The sequence below is a fragment of the Necator americanus genome, chromosome I (genome assembly GCF_031761385.1).
Source record: "Necator americanus strain Aroian chromosome I, whole genome shotgun sequence".
NCBI lineage: Eukaryota > Metazoa > Nematoda > Chromadorea > Rhabditida > Ancylostomatidae > Necator > Necator americanus.
Window position 1 is genome coordinate 7,178,092 of NC_087371.1, and position 24,253 is coordinate 7,202,344.

General features: G+C 37.9%; 2 protein-coding genes across 4 annotated transcripts in view; one reads left to right on the forward strand and one right to left on the reverse strand.

The window, feature by feature from the left end:
- The window catches only part of RB195_004769 (uncharacterized protein), a gene marked incomplete at both ends in the record, with an annotated part of 53,208 nt that extends 50,741 nt beyond the window's left edge, over positions 1-2,467 (reverse strand). For both annotated transcript variants that reach the window (XM_064182756.1, XM_064182755.1), the window contains 2 exons: positions 299-383; positions 2,298-2,467. In XM_064182756.1, coding sequence (XP_064034022.1) covers positions 299-383; positions 2,298-2,467 — 255 coding nt within the window. The remainder of the gene's footprint in view (positions 1-298; positions 384-2,297) is intronic.
- Positions 2,468-6,296: 3,829 nt separating this feature from the next.
- RB195_004770 (uncharacterized protein) lies at positions 6,297-24,188 on the forward strand (the record flags this gene model as incomplete). 2 transcript variants are annotated; one of them, XM_064182757.1, is made up of 8 exons in its annotated part: positions 6,297-6,419; positions 6,475-6,596; positions 6,976-7,025; positions 8,136-8,243; positions 9,594-9,793; positions 10,106-10,191; positions 22,553-22,682; positions 24,111-24,188. In XM_064182757.1, the coding sequence occupies 8 exons, from the start codon at positions 6,297-6,299 to the stop codon at positions 24,186-24,188; spliced, it is 897 nt and encodes a 298-aa protein (XP_064034024.1). The 2 variants fall into 2 exon arrangements, with proteins under 2 accessions (XP_064034024.1, XP_013297108.2); XM_013441654.2 differs by lacking the exons at positions 6,297-6,419; positions 6,475-6,596; positions 6,976-7,025 and having other exon boundaries at positions 8,138-8,243.
- Positions 24,189-24,253: the final 65 nt, after the last annotated feature.

A 24,253-nucleotide genomic window follows, 5' to 3' on the forward strand; every position in this document is an offset into this window, starting at 1 on the left:
TTTTAATCACATTATCCACTAAGCCGGAAAGCTAGATATGAGAGCTTACTGTATCTAAGTGTAATTAGAAGTGGGAAGGGAACAATTCCGTATCGATACAGCAAATAACGATGCAAAAATAATAAGTCAAAGTTTAAAAAATGAACTATGAATCATTTGATGAGGTCATTTTATCAATTCCGACACTATGCGACAAAGTCGAAAATTACCAATAACAATATGATAAGAAGAAAGCACAACAACAACATGAAACTACTAAAAAACCGAAAAAAAAAATCAAACAATTCTCAAGACAAACCTTTCGAAATACCTCTAACCGTACTGCCTCTTCTAATCCGCATGGTCGTAACCATTGGAAGATATCCTTTATCTCTTCGTGTAGTCTGAAATCAAAGAATCGAAAAAACGTCATTGACGCAAGAAGGTCGTTTTGAAGATTTATTGTTCATCATTTCCACGGTGGCCTCACATCCACCACCACCATCCTGCGCGTTGTTCAAAATTTCAGCATTTTTCGAGTAAATTCCATGAGTTCGGAGAAATTTATCCGTTAAATGCTACCGTCGTCAGCTCCCAAAATCTCAATCCAATATCAAAAATCAGGACCAGCGTCGAGCGCTGATAACACTTCGATTGACGTAATAATAAACGGAATTGTGTCTAGCGTCTCGTATCTGCGTGCACTGTCTCACAGCTGCCTCCAACATGAGACATAGGCCCGTAACAAATCGATTACTATCACCGAAATAGTAAACAATGCGATCGACAGCGCTGTTTTAACGCTGTCGGTAAATGTTTTTTTTTCTTCTGTGGAATGTTATGTGGTTCTGTGCTGCACTTTATATTCGATTTCTTCGAATTCTGCTTACTTAAGAACGTTCTCGGTTCCACTTAACGCAATGGAATCCGCAGCGATACCGTTTTATCACTCTAAGGTGTGTCGTTGTTAATATTTAACCATCGGGAAGTTCTAAACAAAAAAAAAACATCCAGAAATCATAAGGCTAAGTTTAGAAATTTTAAAAGTGAAAAGAAAGTAAAAACAAATCAAAAAAGAAGTTTAGCTGCTCATGTCACAAATTCCTCGACAATAACGAAAACAAACAGAATAAAGGGAATGAATCACTGCGCAATAGTATACTTGTTAAACAAATAAAGCTGTTGAAGAAAAACTGCAAAAATAACTTAAAACTTTAGGAAAAGTTCGCAAATCTTAAAACTTAACTGTTTTTTTTTTTAATATGAAGACAGTTTTGAAGCTACGGATAGTAACCAGATAGTAACCCGATGAAATACAGCTGGAAATCAGATTATGCAAAAGATTGCTTTTCCTACGACTGCTAAAAATTCCAAAAAAAAGGAACATTATTTTTGAAAACCGTATGAAAAGATAAGACGTCGCTGTTTGACGAAAGAAAAACATCAAAAAACGTCTAGGACAAAGAAAGTACTCGAATCAAATCGTTCTTGTTACTCTCTCTTTTATAAGATTATGGAATTTGATGATTCATGTTGTATATACAAATTTTCAAAGGGATATTTTCACGTGTCTAGACTGCTGAATGCTCTCATCATCTCGCGAAATTACACAAAATGAGAACGGCATGCTGCATGAATACGCAGTCGATAGCTCTAATGATACACCAACAGTCACTACGTTAGTAATGCAAAATTTATTACAGAGAGGATAAAATAACTGTTCGAAGTACTGTTTAACCCATAATGTTTGATGTTTAGCAGCAGTTTTCGAAAGTAGAGAAGTTAAAATAGCAATGCGCATCAACTTCAGACAGTAATACCTCAGACACAGCGGTCGTACATCTTCCATACCACAAAAAAAAACAAAGTAGTGGCAGGAAGGATGCTCTTGATGAAAAGCAGCTTATATCAGAACCACGACGGAACAGGGGTAAGGATCAGCCTAATTTGCTGACACCGGCAGATTTCCCACATATAGGGAAGTAGAACTCGATACATTCCCCAGGCTTTACTGAGTGTATGCTCAAGCAACTGGTTTATGAATTTTCTCAGATTTATATATGCCTAAATATGATAAACATCCTCTAAGTCCGTTTTTTCGTAACAACTTCTCGAACAATTATGCATTAGACCAGTAATTCGTGGAAAATTGACTGAAAATAAGAGTTTTTCCTGAGGTAAAACACACAAAACGCTCTTTTGTAAACAAACAACTTTTTTCACCCCTAGCTTAAGCACATGCACAGTGTTGTCCGTGCGAGCTCAACGATGTGGCGAGCGATAGAAACCGGAAACATTCACTGCGCGAGAGTACTTACCCCTCTATCGATAGACTATAGCGCTTCGTAGCCCATGGCGCGATGATCTCATCGTAGCCGAATAGCCTTCCCGCTTTCTCCATATACCAACACTCGTCCCTGGACGTCGATGGTGACGCTTCGGGTGATGCGATCATTGTCGCCAAAGCGCCCACGGGTTCAGGAACCATTTTCATCGACGACCGCCTATAATGAACGAGCCTTTTCGCTCTGAAGAACACTAAAAAAACCATTCAAGTTGATATTGATGAACGGAAGAGACGACTGAACTGAGAAACCTCAGAAAAAAACTGCTATATCATCGAGAGATGTCGATCGGAAACGCGTCATACGAACGTCAAGTCTCCGGTATAACAACGCAATGATAGCAAGATACAGTACTCGAAAAAAAATGTCGATAAATGATACATAAACATACATAAGGTGAATTATATGAGTTTCGATAGGAAAACCATTAAGAGGGAAAAATGAAGAAAAATATGGGAAGTCCCAATAAAATCGTGCGCCAATTTTCAGCGAAAACAAACCAACCTATGAAACGATAGAGGTACTTGATGGATTTCCCTTTTTGAAGAGAAACATAATATCCATGTAGAAAAAGAAAGTTTTCCATTAACAATGGTGTGAAGTGATATCCCAAGATATCTCCACATCTACAAAGCGTAATACTGTAGCATAACTGTTTTGTAGAGCAAGCTTTTATGATTTTTTTTATAAGCATGCGATTACTACGTACTCAGAGAAACGGTCAGGGAATTTCCCTCAGAATTTTTGAAGTTATACAATTCCACGGAAAACATATACGTGAAAAATGGACCTTAAAAAAACATGGAAAGTACATTCAACCCAATTTTATTCGTCAGCTGCTTACTTCTCATCAAAAGCAAGAGATTAATAAAAATTCTAAGAGATTCTTGAGTATGAATTATTGGAAGATAAGGAAGAAAATTCGTTCCCCGCTCTCAAATATCCATTAATCCTGAAGATAATCAGTTTATTTCTTCAATTATTTGCTGAACACTATTTCTAAGGTATAAGATCACTATTCGTGGACTATTACGGGTACTGAACCCCAAAAAGGACGACGGAATCGCTAAGAATAACTAGTTTCCTTGGAGCCATCAACGCACCGCCCAGGTGGAGAGAAGAGAACGACAACTGTGGTAACGAAAACAACGTTCGTGTTCATAGTTGAAATTCTTTGTCGTCAAAAATACGAGGATATGAACTGAATTGGCACAGAAATTTGTTTTTTTTTTTTCGGATCTATAAAATGAAATAAAGAATATTTATGTGATTAAGTGAAACGAATGATAGTCGGCGACGAATTTCTTCAACCACGAGCGATCGCGATGCGGTTTCGATTGGAGGAGAACGTAGTGAATAGGGAATGAGTGTGAAGAAGAGATTGACCGGCGTTGCGGCACTCCGTCGCGCTCACCCGGATGAACAAGTTTCAAAAAACCGCCTCGTAAAGTAAGATGTAACTCTATTTCGAGTATGAAATTCTCCTTTCTTTCAAATTGTAGCTTGGTTAATGACTAAAACGGTCTTGGTAATATTTCAACAATTAGCGGAAACAATTTCGGTTGTTTTCACGCCACTAACAAAATCGTAAAGCATAGTGTGGCTCAACACATCGTTTGACGGCTCAAATTTCTCATCTATTTCGGTGTGAAAAAAAATTTCCAAAAAAAAAAACAATGGCATTCCCTCATGCATCGTAGGAAAGACCACTGAGAAATATAAAAGTGTCTTTGTAGACAATTCTTTATCAGAAAATTCGAAGAAAAAATAAAAATAAAACTTAACGTAACACAAAATGAATACCAGATATGGTATTTTTTGTAGAAAATGAATTCCTATCCTTCCCCCCACTGAAATTTGAGAAAATGGTAGTATTCATAGAAGAGGACAAGTGCTATTTGACATTCAATAAACCGAGACGAGTTCGCTGATGTTTGGTGCTCGTCAATTTTCCATTAGGGACATTTTAATGCCTATCGGACGAAAAAAGCGGAAATGCTTGAAAAAAAAACAACTAGAATAAGTTAACGCAATTTACAGACAGATGAGAAACATTATAAAGAAATATTTAGCACAGTCAGAGGAGGTATCCCTCAGATCCACTCCAGATTTCAGGAAATCCGGAGAAGATTCTCCAGATTTTTGTTGGTTTGTAGAACAATCATAATCGAAATCATCTGCTATTGCCGGACATTTTTCAGAAAAAATCCTAACATTGCTCCTAATTAAACCCAGGAAACAGCTGTCATCTTCAAACTATAAAATCATCACAACTACATAGCTTTATTTGTAATTTTGTTGAGCAAAAAAAGGAACATTTTCCTATCAGCATAGGTGGAGTCAGTTTAGAAAAAAAAAGGACGCATTAACTATATGTGACTAGTTTGAGTCTGAACATAATGGCGTAGAGAGAAATCGGTGGTTATCGACGCTGTAACTGTTTTCGATTGGCATGAATTGAGGCCAATATATACATACACGAAAGGATAAACACCAACCTTACTCTACAGTACGCAATAATAATAATACACGGCGTCAAAACATTTACACTAGGCAATCGATCGTTTATTTTTTTTTCGCAACTGTCTGCAGATGGTTTTTCATTAGATTCGCCTTTGCAAAACGTTACATTGACTGCATTCGTCGGTTTTCCGGGTTTTCTTGAAACAAAGAAGTGACGTCTTTCTTTATAAGTTTCGCTATTGACAATTCATATACTTAGTCATTTCATAGCCGTGAAAGAAAAGCGCACCTAGCGCTAGTTATGGATTTTCTTTTTCAACTGGAAACACTGGAAGAAGCCAGAAAAATAGCAGCACTTCAACGCACGCAAATAATACCAGGAACATCTTTGGGGACGGCAACCTAAACGAGAAGAAAGACACCGTTGGATTTTAATCTCCGCTGACGTCGCGAATGCGAAGAGTTTTTTTTTTGCCGCAGAAAATGCGGAGCCTGACGCAGATAAAAGTGGATCAAGTTAGGAACGAGGAAAAAACAATGAAAAGAAATCGAAAAACTGGAAATTTTCATTTGATGAACATCTTTTCTACGAGAATTAAAGGAAAAATCCTCGCTTTTGAGTCCGTTTAAGTTCCCCTGCAATTTCTCTGCAAAACAATCTTGTTCATAATTTCATTTTCGAGACAAGAAGATTGTTATTTAAAGGTGAAAGAAAAAGACCTGAGGGATCGATGGAGGTTTTCAAAATTCCAATGATGATGAGTTACATACGAATGATGGCGGAAAATTCAATAATTCAATTAAATACTTTTCCAGCGATCATACGATTGTACTGACCTTTACGAATAACATGTTGATCTCTAAAAGCAAAGTATGATATGCGCAACCGGAATATGACTGGACAATGTAAGCGGGAACGTCAAAAATTCAAACGTAACGTATTTTTAGTCGTGCCCTTTACACTGCACATCTAACAAGAAACAAAAGAATCGCACCATTCATACTAACACCATTAATAGGAGCAATGTGAATAAAAAGCACATCTTTTAGAACTAAAATACACGACCATGAAATCATGACGCGATTTTTTTGAGGCAAACAGTGGCCGTCATCGTCGTCGTCGTTAGGAAACTCGTTTGAAAAGAAAGATTTTAAGTGGTGCTGTGTCAAAATGATGAAAAACTCACAGGAAAAAAAAATTATATAGTATGCACGTGCTTTAAATCAAAAGTGCAGCACCAAATTAGTTCGAATTAGTTGCAATTTTTGGATGGTATCAACCAATAATAACATTAGCCAATAATGTGTTGTTTGATGTCAGAAAAAAAAGAGGAGAAGTGAGGAGAGAAGAGAAAAAAATGACCGAAATGAAAAAGGAAAAAAAAACATGCGGCGATGATAGCAGCGATGGACAAAGTAGCAATTCGTTTGCATTCGCTACGAATACGATAAGAACACCTCACAGGATTTATATATGTGGTTGTAATAAACGAATACTAAACATAGTGAATGGATGAGGTTGCTGGTGGTGGATACAGCAGCAATCGGATCGAATGCGAATGGATCGAATACGAATGGCAGGAGTTGTGGATGTTGAGCGAATCGTCCGCGGTCGTCGTCGTTGCAGCAGGAGTTCGTTGTCGACGATGATTCGCGCCTCGAACGTCCCTCTCGGGCACGACGACAGACCGAGCACAACACACATGCACACACAGGCAGGCAGCATGAAGGCAACGTAGGCCGACCGACCGACCGACGGAGGACGGACGGACGGACAGACGGACGACTCGCTCGCTCTCCTTCGAAACGGTGTGTGCGGGTGGCGCTGGCCGGCCGCGGGAGTGCCGACGAGAGAGCGCCGGCCGAGGAGGGCGCCGAGAACGCGACGCGACGGCGCGGCGACGTCGCAGACGACACAACCGCCGACGGCGCTAAACCCCGTGCCGGCGCCGATCGCTGCCGTCTGATCGATATCCGCGCCCTGCTGAAGCCGAGCATCGTCGTTTCGGATTCAGATACGCTCGCTTCTGCTGATTCTTCGAATTCTTCGAATTCGGTAAACTTATCTATGCCACGCGTTCATAACTTCCAGAAACAAATTTTATTCGTACATTTGTCCAGTTGACGCAAGAACAACGTCGGCGAGAGAGTAATGTCTTAGTTTCGAACATTGTATATCTCTTCTTAGCACAACTGAGCCTTCTTCGTTAAATCCAGGAAATTTCCGCGATTTTTCAGGTACTGGTGGTGACCTTTTTCTGTGAAACTGCTGAATGATTATATTTCTTTTTTTCTCTTTTCTTTTTTTTTTCTTTCTGATCACAACTTGAGTCAAGAACTACCATCTGTTTCATCAAGGATGAAACATGATGTTTGCTGTTATTTTCTCCTTTTTTCTTACACACAACATTAGAATAGTAGATGTTACGTTTTTGGAGAAATTTCTCGAAACTCGTTCTTTTTTCCTTTATTTTTTTCTTGATAACAGTATTCAGTTCCCCTTTTTCATACTTTGAGCATACCAACAGGGAAGAATTTGATGGTTCAATTATCGTATGCTTTGTTTTGCTGTTAAGTGTTTTGTTCCAATTTTTCCCGCGTCGGGGAAAAATCAATACACTTACCATATTAATGAAAAAGGCGATAACTTCGTCGTTTTTCCAAACAAAAAAACGTTTTGAAATCACTTCCCACAGTGATGGAAAAGGCGATAACTTTGTCGTTTTTCCTAACAAAAATCGTACCTTATTTTCGTTTTCTTGCTTTCCAACGATTACTGTGACATTTGAATTCACACAAATACACAATTAGCAAATAACACAAAATATATTAATTGGATTTCGTTTTCGTTTCCTTTACTTTATTGAGCTTTCCTAGGTCCGAATCATTCTAACAAATTTCAGGATTTCAAACAGAGTAGTTTTAGTTACTTGTAAAGAGTTTAAATGTTTTTGAGAACTTGTTTTTTTCTTCATTGCAACTCCTTCATATTCTCATGTGCAAAATCACTTATATGAGATGCAAACGACGAAATTTGTTTTTCGTTGGTATGTGGTGGTCTGTTACATTACCATGAGGTCAACAAATAAAGCTCTCACGAAGGTGATAACGCCGAAACGTTAGCTGTTAATAAAGGTCTGTAACAATCTTGGCTACATCTCAAGAAAATCAAAAAAAGTTGGTATTTTGGTATTTTTGTAGTTGGTATTTTTGTTTTTCTTCTTGGATTTTCTATACCCAGCGACTTCAGTTCCTGTCTTCAAGTTGTAATATGTGTTTTTGGTGCAGGACTTTTGCTATCAGTTCCTAGATGGACAGTGTTTACCAAAAAATCCCCGTCTTTTTCAGGCATGTTGTCGGCTCTGCGTACTTTAGTTGCGCGACCGACGCGTCAGCTTGTCGTAAGAAGCGTTACCACGGAACCAGGTGAAGCACCTAAGGGAATGGCTACCACAGGTGAATTTCCTGCACCATAAGTCTTTTCTTTTCATGATTTCACGGTTGATCGATTTGTCCTTTAGATTTTGGTTGAGATTTTCGTTCGAATAGTGGAATTATTCTAATCCCTAGCCTTACCCAAATCTAACCCAGAAAGGTCTGTAAAGATGTTGCTATCTTTAGAGCAGAAAGTTTCTTTAGATTAACCTGGAATAGAATAAGATCTGTATCTTGCTATACTAGAAACAAATAATTAAAACAAAATGAACTTCTCAGGTAAAAACAACAGTTTTGCACGAGATTCCTTTCATTTGCGAATATTCTAGGCTAATTTAAGCATTGATGTTTAAAAGTTATAAGAATATTGCTGTAATCTACAGAATGAGTCATTCTAGCCACTTGCGGTGTTAACCAAGAGTTCTTATGAAAAGAGTATATTTCAAGAGCAATTCACCTCAAACTCTCTTTTATACGTGGGCTTATTTTGACTAGAGTTGACTTATTTTGTGTAACGAAGAACAGAACCCGGACAGAGGCATTGCTCTCTCGATTTCGAAATCGTCATTGTCGGTATTGAGGTTATCAGCAGGTAAAGCGATGTGTCATCGAATTGTTTGAGTTACTGTAAAAATAGGTGCTTGAACAAACACTTTAAATTTTAAAACCGTAATTAGCTTGCATTACTTCATCGACGAGTTCTGTAACATTTATAAATGTTTGGTACAGGTAGTGAACCACCATCACTGACCCGATTTTCACTAATGCGAAGCAAGAACAACATTTTTCATTTGACTACACTCGGCAGACTTAAAAATTTAACTTTTAAAACGCTCCGTAATTTTTTGAGAATTCACTGTTTATTTTTTCGTTCCACATGGAGCACGAGATAGCACTTGTTAGGATCTGACAACTATTTCCGCTGCTCGAATTTTCTTTTCTTTTTCTTCTTTTCGGAACGTCCTTTTGTTTTTCCAAGGAATGATACCTCGGTGTAAGGATTTGCTCATTGACTTGTCTTGCTACTTTTAATTGAAGTGAAGGTTTGTTAAAATGAATTGAGTCTCTGTTCCACAATATTTTTGAGGTGAGCTTTAGCTCTGTACTTTGTCATTATAACTAATTCAGAGCAAAATTTAGTTAAAGGAGAAAATAGCGATATCTAATCGCTATCTGTGCAACAAGGATATTGTCCGACGAAGCATTTTAGTATTCATATGATCTTCTAAATTTGGAAACGAGAAAAAAGTAGCAGAGCTTACAGAATCCTCGAATGCTATTGTTGCAAAATTCTTCTTCAGAAGTAGTATTTAAATTCGTAAAATATGAGATTATCTCGTTCTTCAACCATTTCAAATCTGCGCCTTTTAGGCACTCCATTCGTGAAGACATCATCTGCCGGAGAATATGCAATGGCTCGAATTGATGATGTGATGAATATGGTCCAACGTACGTCGTTATGGCCTCTCACATTCGGTTTGGCGTGTTGTGCCATTGAAATGATGCATTTCGCTGCTCCACGATACGATATGGATCGCTACGGTGTGGTATTCCGAGCTTCTCCAAGACAGGTATTACAAATTCTTCTAATCTGCTCAATTTAATAATTTTTGTTGGTTGAAGTTCTGTATGTTATGAGAGAAAATTTCTCACAATGTTGCTTTACCTTATGCGTTCTTTTTTCTCTTTCTTATCAATACGAACCCATCGTTTTCCATTCTATCCATATACGAAGAAAATTATACCGTATTAGCCTGCTTTAGATGCTCAAATATACAAATTCGTTGTACTTTTTGTGAGAATGGTTGTCAAATGTTTGCGCATTATAAGGCTAATTAAATGTTCCGTTGTTCGCACAATTGTACCCAATTGTACACGTTTAGACCGACCTAATTTTCGTTGCTGGGACTGTAACGAACAAAATGGCCCCGGCGCTTCGAAGAGTCTACGATCAGATGCCAGAGGCTAAGTGAGTACTTCGTTAAGTTGCATATTTGTTGCTGAATAGAACAGAGAGCATTGAAATTAAAGGATTGATTGAAAACGTATTGTCACATCTTAGCTGCTTTATTTTCTTCACCTTCCACTATTTTGTTACTTTTCCTTCATAGTGAATCTAATTTAGAAGCTAAGAGATCATGTTCATATGCAGACATTATGAATCAGTTTAACGTCATAGATGTTATGAAATATAGGGTGGACTTATTTTGACAAGTTTTCATTTCCATTAAAAAAAACACAATTAAGACAATTTACATGAAACTACTTCTCAGAGCATCACTTGATTCGAAGTAGGTGGGTTTCAAATATATGCTTCTGCTCACATCAGTGGGAACAGTTGCACAATTGCGCTCAGTCCCAGTATTTTAGCATTATTTGCGGATATATAATCCTTGTATTTGCGGTAGAAAACTGTTGAATTCGATGGAATGTTACTTCTAAGTTATTTAATTCTTTCAAATTTTCTTGTCAATTACTGAACTGCGGTATTGTAACTCAAAATTTTGTATGGTAATCGCTCTAAATCATAATCGTAACACTTAAGCTGACCTGACATTGAATGAGAAGGGTACAGTTTCACGAATACCTGTGGAGCTTAGTACGAAAATTGAAGTGGTTAATACATAATAGAAGAACGATAGGTTTGGTCGATGCTGCCTTTCAGTGACTTGTACGTTTTATATTTACATTTACTTTCATATATACAATTTAGTTTAGTTGTTAGGAGTTTGTTTGTTAACATTATGTCTACTTTTCGTTCTTTCCTCCTTTTCTTCATTAAGATTCAGTACGTCTCGAAAATGAACTAGTTTTGTTGTATTTCCAGTGGTTTGATCGAGCTCTTCAAAAAGAGTTCTTCATTATAAGGATGAAGTTTATTTGAATAAGAATTTGTCGAAAACGTTTGTCATTGTTGCGAATTTTGCATTGCTAAGGAGATCGCTAAGATTGCTAAGGGCAAAATTCCGTTTTCAGAGAGAAAGAAATGAATGATCATCTTGTTTAACGTGACCACTTTCCTTCACAGTGGAGTTTATGATTTGTACGCTTCTTATTTTTTTCTCGATGCTCATCCATCATATATGTTGCTTTACACTGGTGAACTTTGTTTTTCCTCTTATAGCTGGTTGAGGTTTGCCAAGAAATGACATTCATGTGCGAGAAAATGCATATTTTGAATTCACTGCCGGTAAGAAATGAAAGTAATTTATTCTTCTGAGCAGCACTGCTTGCTTCGCGAGGTTGGCATGTGTCCAGGTGGCTTAAGTTGAAAGTGAAAGGTTTTGTGCTGCACTGAAGCTACTACTGTTTGATTCTTCTGTGTTCTAGACGTAGTGGAATTTAGAAATCCACAATATAGCCCAAATGACTCTTGTACGGTCCCAATGTCGGCGTTTTTTTTTTTTTTTGATGATTATATTTGACATCCATTTCTATTTTTTTTTCTGTTCTTTTAAAGGCAAAAAAATTTGGTTCTGATACATTTCTCTGAGCGAAAAGTCACGATCCCTTCAAGACCTTTCTTGTTATTTCATTCCCTTCCCCTTGAGATTCATACTGCTATTTGTTATGCATATTAGCCTATTTGCATAGAATATTTTCTTCACGCTCTTGCTGGAAATTTTAAGTGAGAGAAAAGATTTGTATGCATTCGTAACAACTTTAAAAATATTGTCTCAACTGAATTATATAAAAGGTGAAGAGACAAAAGACTTTAGCTATGATCAATCCCTTCAGGAGATGCAGATGTTTTCGACTTCGGCTGCAATTCAGAATCGTAAAGGTTAATGAATGTCCTAACTTAATTTCATATCTTGCACTTTTATTTTGCATTAGGTACGTGCCTGACTTTTTCCATCGTCAAAAGAACAGTTGATTGTAATATATTGTTTTCGTTTCCCTTTTATTGATTGTTTTTATCCATTTACCAACTCAATGGCTTTCAAAACTTCCCCTAAAGATCCCCAGAGATTTACATAATTCCATTTTTGCTGCTGTTCTTTGCTTAAAGTTGGGAAACGCCGTCATTTCCATTTCTGAGGTTTAAACACACTTTGCCATTTTAATACCATCTTTGAAATATTGTGAGGAAATCTCGTCAGAAAGTCTTTCCCAGGTGAACTGCAGGTTCTTGGTGAGTAGTAGTAGTAAAGAAACGTTGCTTTTGCAATGACAACCATAGTGCTAGAGAGCGGCTGCCATTCGGTGAGGAATTTCTCCAGCAATTTTTTTTTTGTGCATTCCGCTCTGCACTCGTTTTTTTTAAACCTTCTGCTATTCTTTTAGCTAAGTTTCTTGCCGATATTTCTCTATCATGGTTTCGAACTTGTAAGAGCTATTTGCTTTTGGAATAATCCTAAAGGTTTTACCAACATTTTCTGTGCTCGTAATATAGATTTATAATTCGAGTTTCGGGAAAAGTGCCAAACTCTTCCTGTGTTAGGTATTTCTGATCTTTCTCATGTGGTCCCTGAGGTGGTCTGAGACTCCGTGCTGAGCATTACTCCCTATAAATTCCTAAGAACTCTAAGTAATCGGAGTCTCTACTATTAACCATCGAAGGATTATGCGTGGCAATTTTGAGGCGCGCAACGAGTTTGCAACCCAAATTTCCACGATTCATCAATATTTCTGCACGTGAACAGATCACGTGAGTACGCCGTGATGCGACGGAGCTGTATTCTCGTCCTATTAATCTGACCAGTATTTCTGAACGAAATCCTCCGAAACGGATACGGTTCGGTTCTTTACGAGATCAGTCTGTTCTCAAATGATTGTAGATGCTGCTGTTACATTCCTCTTTGCCATACGTTGTATTTTCTCACGATCTTCTGGAGTAACTGTTTTCGGGTACGGATCAATGGTGGAAGGCGAAGTTATGGGGAAACTAAAAGAAACTGCCGTCGTACAGGAGTTTTCGTTTTGGGATCAACCAGATGTATGTGTCCGCGTGATGATTCAATTCAGGATCGCTGAAGCGGAAAGTACAGATAGAGGGTGTAGATTGAGTTGTATGGAACCCGACAATCATACCAAAGTTTTTTTTTCATCCGACAATCATAGCAACGTTTTTTTTCTACCTGAGGCAAGTCCGCCATCAGCGTGACTGCACTAAAGAGTAGTACAATTCTCGACTGCTTTGCATAGGGAGACATGAACATCTTTATAAAAATGTTTGATGGATGTCAGAACACAACAGTTTTAAGTCATTGGTCTTATGAATTAATGATTTTTCACGTGTTGTTTGATCTGTGCAGGTTCTGCTGCCCTTTATGCTCAACTCATCTTTCACTTCGTGTGACGTGAGAGCAGTTGCATGCGTGCACGTACAGCGTTTGGTCTTCTAATCCTTGATTTTTTGCCGGCGCAGAGTAATGAGATGAGCGTAATTTTGGTGCTAGTGGCGATGAGGGGACAAAAATAAGTGGCAGTCGTCATTCCGTACTTATTGCTATTAAAATATCCAGGGAGAGAGCGCTTCCTGATTATGTCTTTTCCACCGGTGGACGTGTTTCCAAACACCTCCGACGGCAGTGTGGTCAGATTCATTAGCCAGTACCCGGAGTAAATTAAATAAGCAATTGTCCAAGCAATCTGTTGGGCGCCTAGTTGTGAGTTAATGGCCCGGTCACATGATTGACGCTCGGTGAGGTCGAAACTGAGACTAGAAATAAACAATTAAAACATGAAAAAGCGTCGATTCACTAGCTCCTGTGATGCATACCTGAGAACGAATTAATGAATATTCGAAAGTCCGATTGTTAACTATTCGAAAATTTCCCCAAAAGATCAAATTATTGTAGTAGTAAGGTGGCGCTGCATAGTGTAGGTGAAGCAGCTGGATCATTTTCACAATGTAAATTCTTAAAAGGACAAAGCTTCCTACACAATCGATCGGAGGTTCAAATCCGCCCTAGTGCTCACCAAGCCTTTCATTCCTACGGGGTCGATAAATTGGTGCCAGACTTATCTGGGAGGATAAAAACAGTGACTTGAGACATCGGCTAGCCCCCTCAAGTCATTGTATGGGCCAGTTACACGTTCGTGAACCTCAAACGATTCTGAGTTGAAGTGAACGTGGGGGCGCATCCCAAGCGGATTGATTAACGCCAGAAACTTTTAATTTTTAAAGGCATTACCCCACGAATATGAGGTGGTGAAGATTTCAGGTGGAGTATTCGTATACGGGATGGGAGACTAAGGAGAGGGAGGGGGTAATTCCGTCCATTTCTTCCTAATTGCCGTAAAAAACGATGCGGGGCCGCACAAGGCTGGCGCGCTCCAGTCGAACTCCCTGTAGAAAATAGTGCGCCAAAACGCCTGAAGCTTTGTCTTCCGGGCCGTTTTTTACGGCAATTAGGAAGAAATGGACGGAATCACCCCCCTCTCCATAGTCTCCCATCCCGTATACGAATACTCCACCTGAAATCCGTACCACCTCAGATTCGTGGAGTGATGCCTTTAAGATATGTTTATAACAATCCTACAAGGTTTATTTAGAAAAAAGTTGAAATTTCTTCGTTCTCCGATTCCTTCTTCTTAACCATAGGTGCGATAGAGGAGAGCCGGATCCTCCTCAGGTGAATGCTCCAGGGGGTTCGGAGAGGGAGCTCCGACTATCGTATCTATGTTCTCGACCTACTAGTGCAAATCTAGAAAATCAGTTTTGTTCAGCTTTTTTTTTGCATACATTTTCACATTTTTCTTGTCTGTTGTGGAGTGATTCTTATAATAGATGTAGTGAAGTTTTGAAACTATACCAGTGCTTTGTTGTTTCTTCTTTTTCTTTTCTTTCCTTCTTTTTGTTATCTTTCAATGCAAAAACACTGCCAAATGCGGGAAGATAATCTTCAGGGCTTTGTATAACTTATTTCCCCCTGCCGATAAATTACATTAATTGTAAGTATTACTATGAATGTGGGTAAGACAAATTTCAAGGTTAAAAAAAATGATCAGATCAAACGATTCATGTTTTAAGTGACGTAGAGCAGAACTTCTCAGCCACGTTTGAGAATGCTTTAGTATGTACCTTCGCGATAACAAATTATCGTTCTCAAGAAAATGACTGTGCAACAGCTCTAGTTAAAAATTGGCCATCTTTCTTATTGTGTCAAATAAATATCAGAACGTTAGAAGTTTCGAGAAATTAATTTTGCTACCGTAACTACACTTCCAGGAAAACCGTGTGGCAAAAGCCAATGGAAAAAAAGTGCAAGCTTTTTCTTTTGCGCAGCACACACGCTGCAGAGTTATGGAGAACAAAAATGCCATTTGCACTTACAGCTTCATTGACTTTGGAAGCCTCCGTTGCCGCTTTATTTTTCATACATGAACGGGAAACGTGCCACTCAGTGAAGTTTCTCGAAGAAGATGAAAATAATCTCAAAAAAAAAAACCATGAATGACTGGAAAAATTAAGAGATGTGCTTCTTGTCGATATGCGATTTCTTGAATTGAATTTAATCTGATCAACCACCGCCCTTCTTGAACTCCTTAAATTATTAACGCGGAGCGCTTCTTTTAATATAGAAGAGCTTAGGCGGGTGCGGCACAATCGGTAGGAGCAGCGGCTACAACTCAACAGTCGATGGATCGAAACCTTTTTAGGGTCATCTGAGCCTTTCATATTTACCATGTCGATAAATTGGTATCAAAGTTGTCTGTGAAGATAAATTTAGACGAATTATTCATTCTGCTTTTATTGCAGAGGGCGGGTGTAGCACAGTCGGTAAAAGATTCCGCTTTGACGGCAAGATCGACCGATGGTTCGAAACCGTCTTAGAGTCAACCATGCCCTTTATCCGTTGCAGACGCTGCACACACAATCCTGGACCCCAACGATTCTGAATTGAAGTCGTATGCGCGTGTCACGAATGGGATTGATCAACGCCATTCGCCTTATTCTTTTGTCCTTTGTATAGGAGACATAAAACGAAAATTATGGATTTCGGCCCACTCAGAAGGCATCGTTCCAGGCATGGTTTGCCTGAAGGTTTACAAACCTGCAGATAAGCCATGCAAGGGTGCTGTTATAGCTGACAGTGAAATTAACAAATTGTTTATTTTGGAAGGGGAGATTATTTTCAGCGTAAGAAATCGTCAAACATGTCTTTTTCGGGAGTACCGGCTCTCTTTTTCGTTAATTAACGTAGTGACCTTAGCTTCTGATTTATATATGTGTAAGATAATGTGAATTGCTAGTAAAATAAGCTAATCGACAAATTTCTAATGTCTTGTACTAGGAGTATCAGATAGAGGTTTATGACTAACCTTATCTACTATTATATACTTTTTCTTCTGTTTCTTTACGTATTTTCCACTATCTATGAACTCTGAAAGAGGAATACAAGTTAGTTTGACTTGCACTTTCAAAAGAAATGAGATAGAGGACTTTCCTTTCTTTACGGTTAAAAAGTTAAAAGATTGTAGTCACGTAGACGCGATTTCATGAATGTTCACTGCCACTTACAGTGTTTGTCAAATTTGATTCTAGAACAACAACAAAAACACGAGTTTGTGACTCAATTTGGACCGGTATGTAATCTTTCTGTGAGAATTAAATGGTTGTTTTCTACGGAAGTTACTTGGAAAAGGATTTTTTTAGATTCCTCTCAAGAAATGTAACTTTTGATTTTAAATATGAAGTTGTGGAGAATCAGATTGATTGATTAGATTTGTATCGAACTGAACGTAAGACCGAAGGCGGAGGTTATGCACAAGCTGTGAAATTTGGAATTTTGCCAAATGCGTTTTGGACATTACTAGCAAGGAGCTATTCAGTTTTCTTTATCCTTTTGGTAAACGTCACATCATTGTCGCTATTCGTCTCATTAAAAAGTTGATTTTTTTGTTTCATTTGGAAATTCTAAGGTTTTTTTCAAAGGTTTCATTGTCTTGTTTATTTCGGTTACGGAAGGATTGTCACAAGGTCATTGGAAAAGCTTGAGGACGTTTGTAGATTATCTCCTTTCCTTTCTTTTTTTTTCTGCAGGAGTGAATCCATCTGATATACACAGAACATTTTGAAAGTAATTTCTGGATATTATGGTAGAATCTAGAGATCAGATTAGTAGAAACATCTTTCCGGTGACATTACTAAGCTGAAAATTTCTGAATTTTTGATTTTTTGTATTGAATTTCTGAAAAATACCGCTTCCATGTCTTTTTGATTAGTAACTATTAATATTTTGCTGGTTAGAACTTAATTGTTAGACAGGGTTCTCTTTTTTTCAATCCAATATCAGTTGCTGCTCGTCAGTTTTAATCAAACGAGGAATGACTGCATTCTATTTGCTATTGATAGGAGTACAATTCAACGTTACCCTGACTACCTTGTCTTTTTGAAAGCAATTAAATTCACTCTAAACAACTTATCGCTGTTGGTTTTGGTTGTTATAGGTCATTTCTCCAAATTACTTAATTGTAAACCACTGGATATTTCGTACTTTCCTATTTTTGTACCTATGTGCAGTTCTGAGTAGTAATGCAACTCATATTCACATGTGAGTCTGCGGCTTAACGTCATCATATCCGTAAATGTTGCAATAAGACAAAATTCAAATAATAAAATTGGAATGAAACATAAAATTTCGCCTCTAAGTAGAGCACACAAAAAAAAAACCTGAAAAATCAAAACTATTCACGGGTCTCATCGTAACTTTTCGCTGCTTTCTTTCAAATTCTCTGAATTTCAGGGAGGTGTTGGCACATTTTCGATGTATTTATTGATTTTCAGGAAAATAACTGTATTTTCTTAGCAGTAGAGATAAAATTTTGAAAAGTCATATGTGAAGACTTTTTTTTACCACTGTTTGGATACAGATTTTATTGGAAAAAAGATGAAAGGAACATTGATTTTCTGAAGTCCGATTTTCTTTATTGGGTGCGGAAGTAACTAATCGATGGCGATTTCCTATTGACAAATGTCTGACATATAAATGCTGTAATTGTTACACTGCTAATGGTGAAATCACGTGCATTCTTTGCTTTGCTTTTCAGAAGAATTTTTAGAAATCATGGATGCAAATGGTCAAAAAATGTTAGTTGCGGTGTCAGTAGAATGAAAAATGTCACATTGAATTGCAAAGGTGATTGATGTAATTGCGAGGGTTACTGTATCTTTGTATGTCTAGTTCTTATTATGGTATATATCACCATACATCATACGCATCAAAAACACATCAAAAGTGAAAATATTTCTTAAGTGAAGTTAACTGACGTTGGAAGGATAGAAATGAAGTCGATTTCTTGAAAGTTGAATATTCTTCCCGGATTAGGCCTTTGCTAGTCAATATCCTTTTAATAATTCATCATTCTCCCAGTGGATGTCGTAAATTAATTCCAACTGAAATGAAAGATATTGTTCGAAGAGGAATTCGCTTTTGTTTTTGTTTTTGTTTTTCTCTTGCTCAGTTTTCCAGCTCTGATATTTTCATCAGAATCACTCGGGGAATTTCCTTAAAATACATTAACGGTTATGTTCTAGAAATCCTTATAGTGATGAATATATGAATATTTCTAATTAGAAATTTTCTACTTTTGATATCGTTGTTTATAATTGAATTTTTATGTATTTAATACTTAATTATTTATTTGTCCATATACTTAATGCTCTGTTATTTAATACTACCGGTCCAAATTTTAATTTACTTCAGGTTCATTCCAAAATTTTCATCTATCCCTGAATAATCCCCTATGCATGTATCCAATATATTTGTTTTTGGGAGGATAACAGGATGGAGGCGAAACCACACGATGCTCACTGAAACTTAGTGCAGTTGCATTTCGCTGCGGGATCTGAACGTTCGTTGCAGAAACATTTCCAGTTCTGAAACGAGTGTAGTAGAATCGAAACGACATGAATCACGGTGCAGTTGCACTAGCGCTGCGCGGCAGCGTAACGGTTAGGGTCGAGTGAGGACCCCGTCTACCACCGTTGATTGCTGCAGTTCGCGATGGTCCCATTTCGATTCCAACCGCTACCTCCACCGCTTCGCTTCGAGTGCAACCGCTTACGCAACTGCACCATGCTTCATGTCGTTTTGACCCGACTATAGATATATGTATTTACGCTGCGTAATCCGTGATGTGTCCGCAGGAAAATTTTAATTTGATTGCGATTTATTCAACCATATCACCAATTTTTTTTTTCTGCTGGAGTGCGTTTATCTGATTGAAAGAAAAGATTTTTCTTGGCTCTGGTATCATCTGAGAAGTGGGTGATGCTTTTATCCTTCCCAAAACTATTTATATTTTCAAAAGGGAAGTCAACATTGATGACGTTCAACTTTTTACCACTTATTTTTCTTGTTTATTTGTGTGTTGGCTTTATTATTGTGTTATTTTACTGGTTATTGCTCTTTGCTTTCCGATTATCTTTCTACTATCGTTTTTTCTGGATTTATTAATGTGTTTTGGTTGGACGGAACTATGAAAGCAAAAATAAGCATAACTGTATTGATGGGTCCTAGAGGAGTCTTAAAAGGTTCTATTTTAGCAATCAATGATATCGTGCAAGGCTACTCTTCATTCTTCTTTTCTTTTTTTTTTCTTTTTTTTTCTTGAAGATTATGTATGCTTTCCTATCGGTATAAACACACCTGAGGCTGCTACATATAATTCTAACGGTTGTGAATGATCTCTTTCTCTCTTTTCCTACATTTATCCATTCATTTAATTAATCATTCTCTTTCTCTTGTTGCATCTCTCTTTTTTTCCTTCTTCTTCTTCCCTTCTGATTTCACCTCCAGTATCGGTACCCATGAAATAGCAAAATATCCGTATGACAGACGGGGATAAATGTGGTTGGGAGGGGGCCACTCAGTGGCGGCCTTATTTCTCGAAAAGTAAATAATCAAACGCGTCGGGGCCCTAAGGCCTAAGCTTTAGTCTTAGAGGTTCTATGACATGTAAAGTAAAGTTACTTAGACAAAAAAGTAAGACAGATCGTCCAGAAGAAAGGCCGCCACCGAGTGCTCCCCTCAACTACATTTTTCCCTGACAGACGCTGTTCTAATTTTATCGGAGATGTCGCACTTTTCACGCCAGCTGCACGATTTTTTTTTCGTTCCTGACCTTTCTCATTCTAACCAAGTTTTAGGTTAATCCTATCTTACGTCCTTTAAAGTACTTTTTCGGATTCATTGCTACGTATTTACTTCATGTTTTACTTATATTTTTTCGAAATGTCTAATTTTTAGTAGTTTTGAGCTTGTGATATACTCTTTTATTGATATAAATTTTCCATTTTCTAGAAATGATTCATGTTTTTTTCTCTAAATTCCACCATTTAACACTACATTGCAAAATGATAATGCTTTTTCTAAGGTACTTTTTTTGCGGAAAATATTCTCGTTTTCCAACCAGTGGTTTCTGGACATTCTTTTAAAATGTATTTTCGACTTCTGGTGTTTCGACTAACAATTACTGGTTAATTACGAGTGGCTGATATTGACGGCGACTTGTTTGTGCTCCCAGGATTTCGATTATCTTCTACGTATACCCATGCCTATTATGCTCATTCTCACGCCAGTTTCAAGTATCGATCGAGAGTGACGTCACCAATAATCCTATCATTGAAGGAAAACGCTGTTCTGTACATTTTATATGTCTTATACATCTTCACCGTCCATGTTCTCTTGGCAAACATCTAAAGCAGACATCCACCACCTTGAGCACGAAAACCCGTCCATATTGTTTTTTCTAACTTAGTGAAGAGGTTTTGATCTACTTAATCAACACCACCCTCCCTTCGTGTTAAGGTCCTTCCACCGTACCCCGATAGTGTGTGGCCACATTCGACAAGGGGGCGAACGAGAGGAGGCGGGTGTTTTTCCGCCGACGAGTGACGTCACCACCTCGCGGGGCAATCAATATTATCGATCGAAACTCGCATCTCACCTGTAGTTTTTCGCCGGCGCACCCATCGCGACGTGTATTCGTGACTTTATGCCCGTCTCGTAGATGCTTCCTGTCCAGCTTGTGGTGCTTCCACCAACCTATCCACCGGGCAGCACTAACGCAGCAATTCGCGCGAACCACGAAAGCTGTTTCCTGGGGGGTGGGCGCTATCGATTGGGTTTATAGTGGGGTGACATCATAGCTTTCGTTGTGTCGCTGCGTTTATGACTTAAGACGCTTCTGCCCGATTTCCTCCTCAGTTCATCTTCATAGTGTTCGAGAATCAAGTTGTGATGCGCTCACGTAATCTGTTGTTTGGATAGGCATCGATTGTTCGATGTAAGGTGCACAATTCGTGGCTGCCCCGTCTCTCAATCAGATCGTCGTAAGATCAGTGCTGGAACAGTTCTCCTGTGTTCCACGCCGGGATTACAAAACATTGGCAGGGAGCCAAGCAGTGCAGTAGTGGACTATAGGCACTAAGCTGCACAACTAGGAAGCGAAACTAGTACCACCGTAGATCGGATCATTATCGATTGACACACCTGTGCGCGAATGAGCAATCGGTGTTTGGTGTTGGTGTTAGAAACTAGTTTATTCGATTAGAAATGAGTTCGTTCTGGAATTTGAAGAAATGGGTTGTCTTTTGCATGGATTTTACCGCTGCGTCTATGGATTTGAAACACAAATAATCATAAGGAATACGGAAGCTTTTTTCTACCAGTTTTCCTTCGGGAATTTCAATTTCTTCCATTTTGTTGATTTTAGTTGCGCTTTGATTCATCGTCGTAAAAGAATTCAGCATAGTAACAATTAGATATTGGAGTTAGGTTTTGTAAAGAAATGATTTGTTTATTTGATTTGCAGTCATATTCATTTTTTTCAGTGTACTTTTCTCTTCTGCTCTCTTCTTTTGTTTGCTTTTCTCTGCATTTCCATTGTGTTCTGTTTTGCATCGTTATTCGCTGGAAAGGCCTAGCTGAATTTGAATAATACTATTTCATAGGACGGTCATTTTTGGTTACAGTGAGTGATACGGTAGATGAAGTGAATATTATGTTTGTGTTTATTACTTCTACTCAACAACCACGTTAATTAACTTAATATCGAGTCGTTATTTCTGGAATGTCATTCGCAGCTGAGTTGTGACGCAAATCCACTGGCGTTATTATGCCCATCAAATATTTCTACGCAAAATACTGGGACGTATTTCCCAGAACTTCTGGAACGGCAATGAGATGAGTGAACCGACTTGGCATCCGGGCAATTCGTTCGATTACATAAAATTTCAACTACATCTGTGAATTCCGATAATTTTTGTCCGTATTTCTTCGAATGTAATAAAAACTGCTCTTCTAGCTTACCACATAGCCCGTCTCTGGTGTTTTCACGTTTTTGCGCGTCTATTGATTTTTCATGTGCCATTTTAGATGGGTAATTTCCATGGGCTCATGTGCCAACGGCGGTGGTTACTATCATTATGCGTATTCAGTACTACGTGGATGTGATCGTGTGATCCCCGTCGATATTTACGTTCCTGGATGTCCGCCTACTGCTGAGGTATGAATTAGATTTCTTACTGCGACATCTAGGCGAGGTAGCCAACGTTCATTAAAAAAAAAGATTTTTGTTTTTATGCCCCTTCAGTCATTGCGCACGTGCTGCCCATTTGATGGCATTTTTCTTTCCATTTTACATGTTAATGTGTCATTCAAAATGAAATATTTATTTTGAGGGTCCCATATGTGTTACTACTATGCTCATCCTTCATTCATCTTCTTTTGTTTTGCTTCAGTGTTGCAGCCGAATAGCAAAGTTTTGTTAGTGTACACGATACCAGGATGAGTACTAGAGGAGTTTTTTTTTTTTTTTTTTGAAAGGGAGAAGTAAAAGCAGAGACTTGCTGCCTTTTGAATGTTAAAAATAGGCCACACAAAACTGATATATGTTCGAAATTGAACTGAAAACCAACAAAAATACTTCTGATTGTCGGTGTTTTTGTTCATCACTTGTTTATACCCTGGATAGAAATTAGTGGCTCCGATTCTGCAGAAACTAAGAGAGAAATTCTTGCGAATTGTAATGATTTCGAGCAGATCTGTGTTTTGAAGAATTGTTCTTGAAGTATCCGTTAAACAAAAATTTAATGTCAGTCAAAATTTTCCTCTGCAATATTCGCATGTCATTTTCTATTATCAAGGGAGATAATTAATTACAGCCTATCGTTACGCAACGTTTTTATTTTCACATTATTTCGGAAGCAGAAGTTAGTCACGTGAATATCGCCTCATTTTGTCGTATGTCATGTGATTTTGAAAAAAAAATTGTTTCATTATCTCTTAAAAAACTAAAAGTACTTTAGTACGATTCACTTTTTACCTGAATTTCATTACAATTTAATTAGATGGTGGTTCTATAAGGTAAATGCGAGTATAAATGTAATTAGTGTTAGATTTTTGCTTCCTTATCTGATTTCAATCTACTGAATCGAATTAAGGTTGTTCTCAGAGCTGGAAGAGAACGATGTCTTGTTTTTTTTTTTTCATGCATTCCAATCGACCACGTCTTCAATTACGTGAATTACCCGTAGCTATAGCCATTGTTCATTCAGTATGAAAAGAAATGTAGTGTTATTGGAGATTTGTTCAGTGATTCTAACTAGTCATTTGTAAAGAATATTTACTTGTAATCTCCGATATCTTTTGAAAAGAATGACTGATAATGAGAATAATTTATATGTTCCTCATTGAAGTTTATAATAATTTGATGTATATTTTGTTTGAGGTATTCAATTGTTTTTTAAAAATGAAATTCTATGTTTACTCAGATTTCGTATCCTTATTTTATTCTATTTTTTAGTGGAACTAATCTGCACATTCTCTGAAATCCGATATTGTACAGTTGTTCCATATAATGTCGTAATTCTGAGTATATGTGCGGATTTTTAGGACTAAGGCTCGTATAAATGACATTATTTCTCTGTTTCAGGCTTTGCTTTACGGCGTATTGCAGCTACAGAAGAAAATCAAACGAAAGCGTGAGGCTCAACTTTGGTACAGACGATGAGCAGCGTCTAGCCTTATGCCTAAGGTTATCACCTGGTCGTTGTAAAGCTATATGTAGTGGTCTAA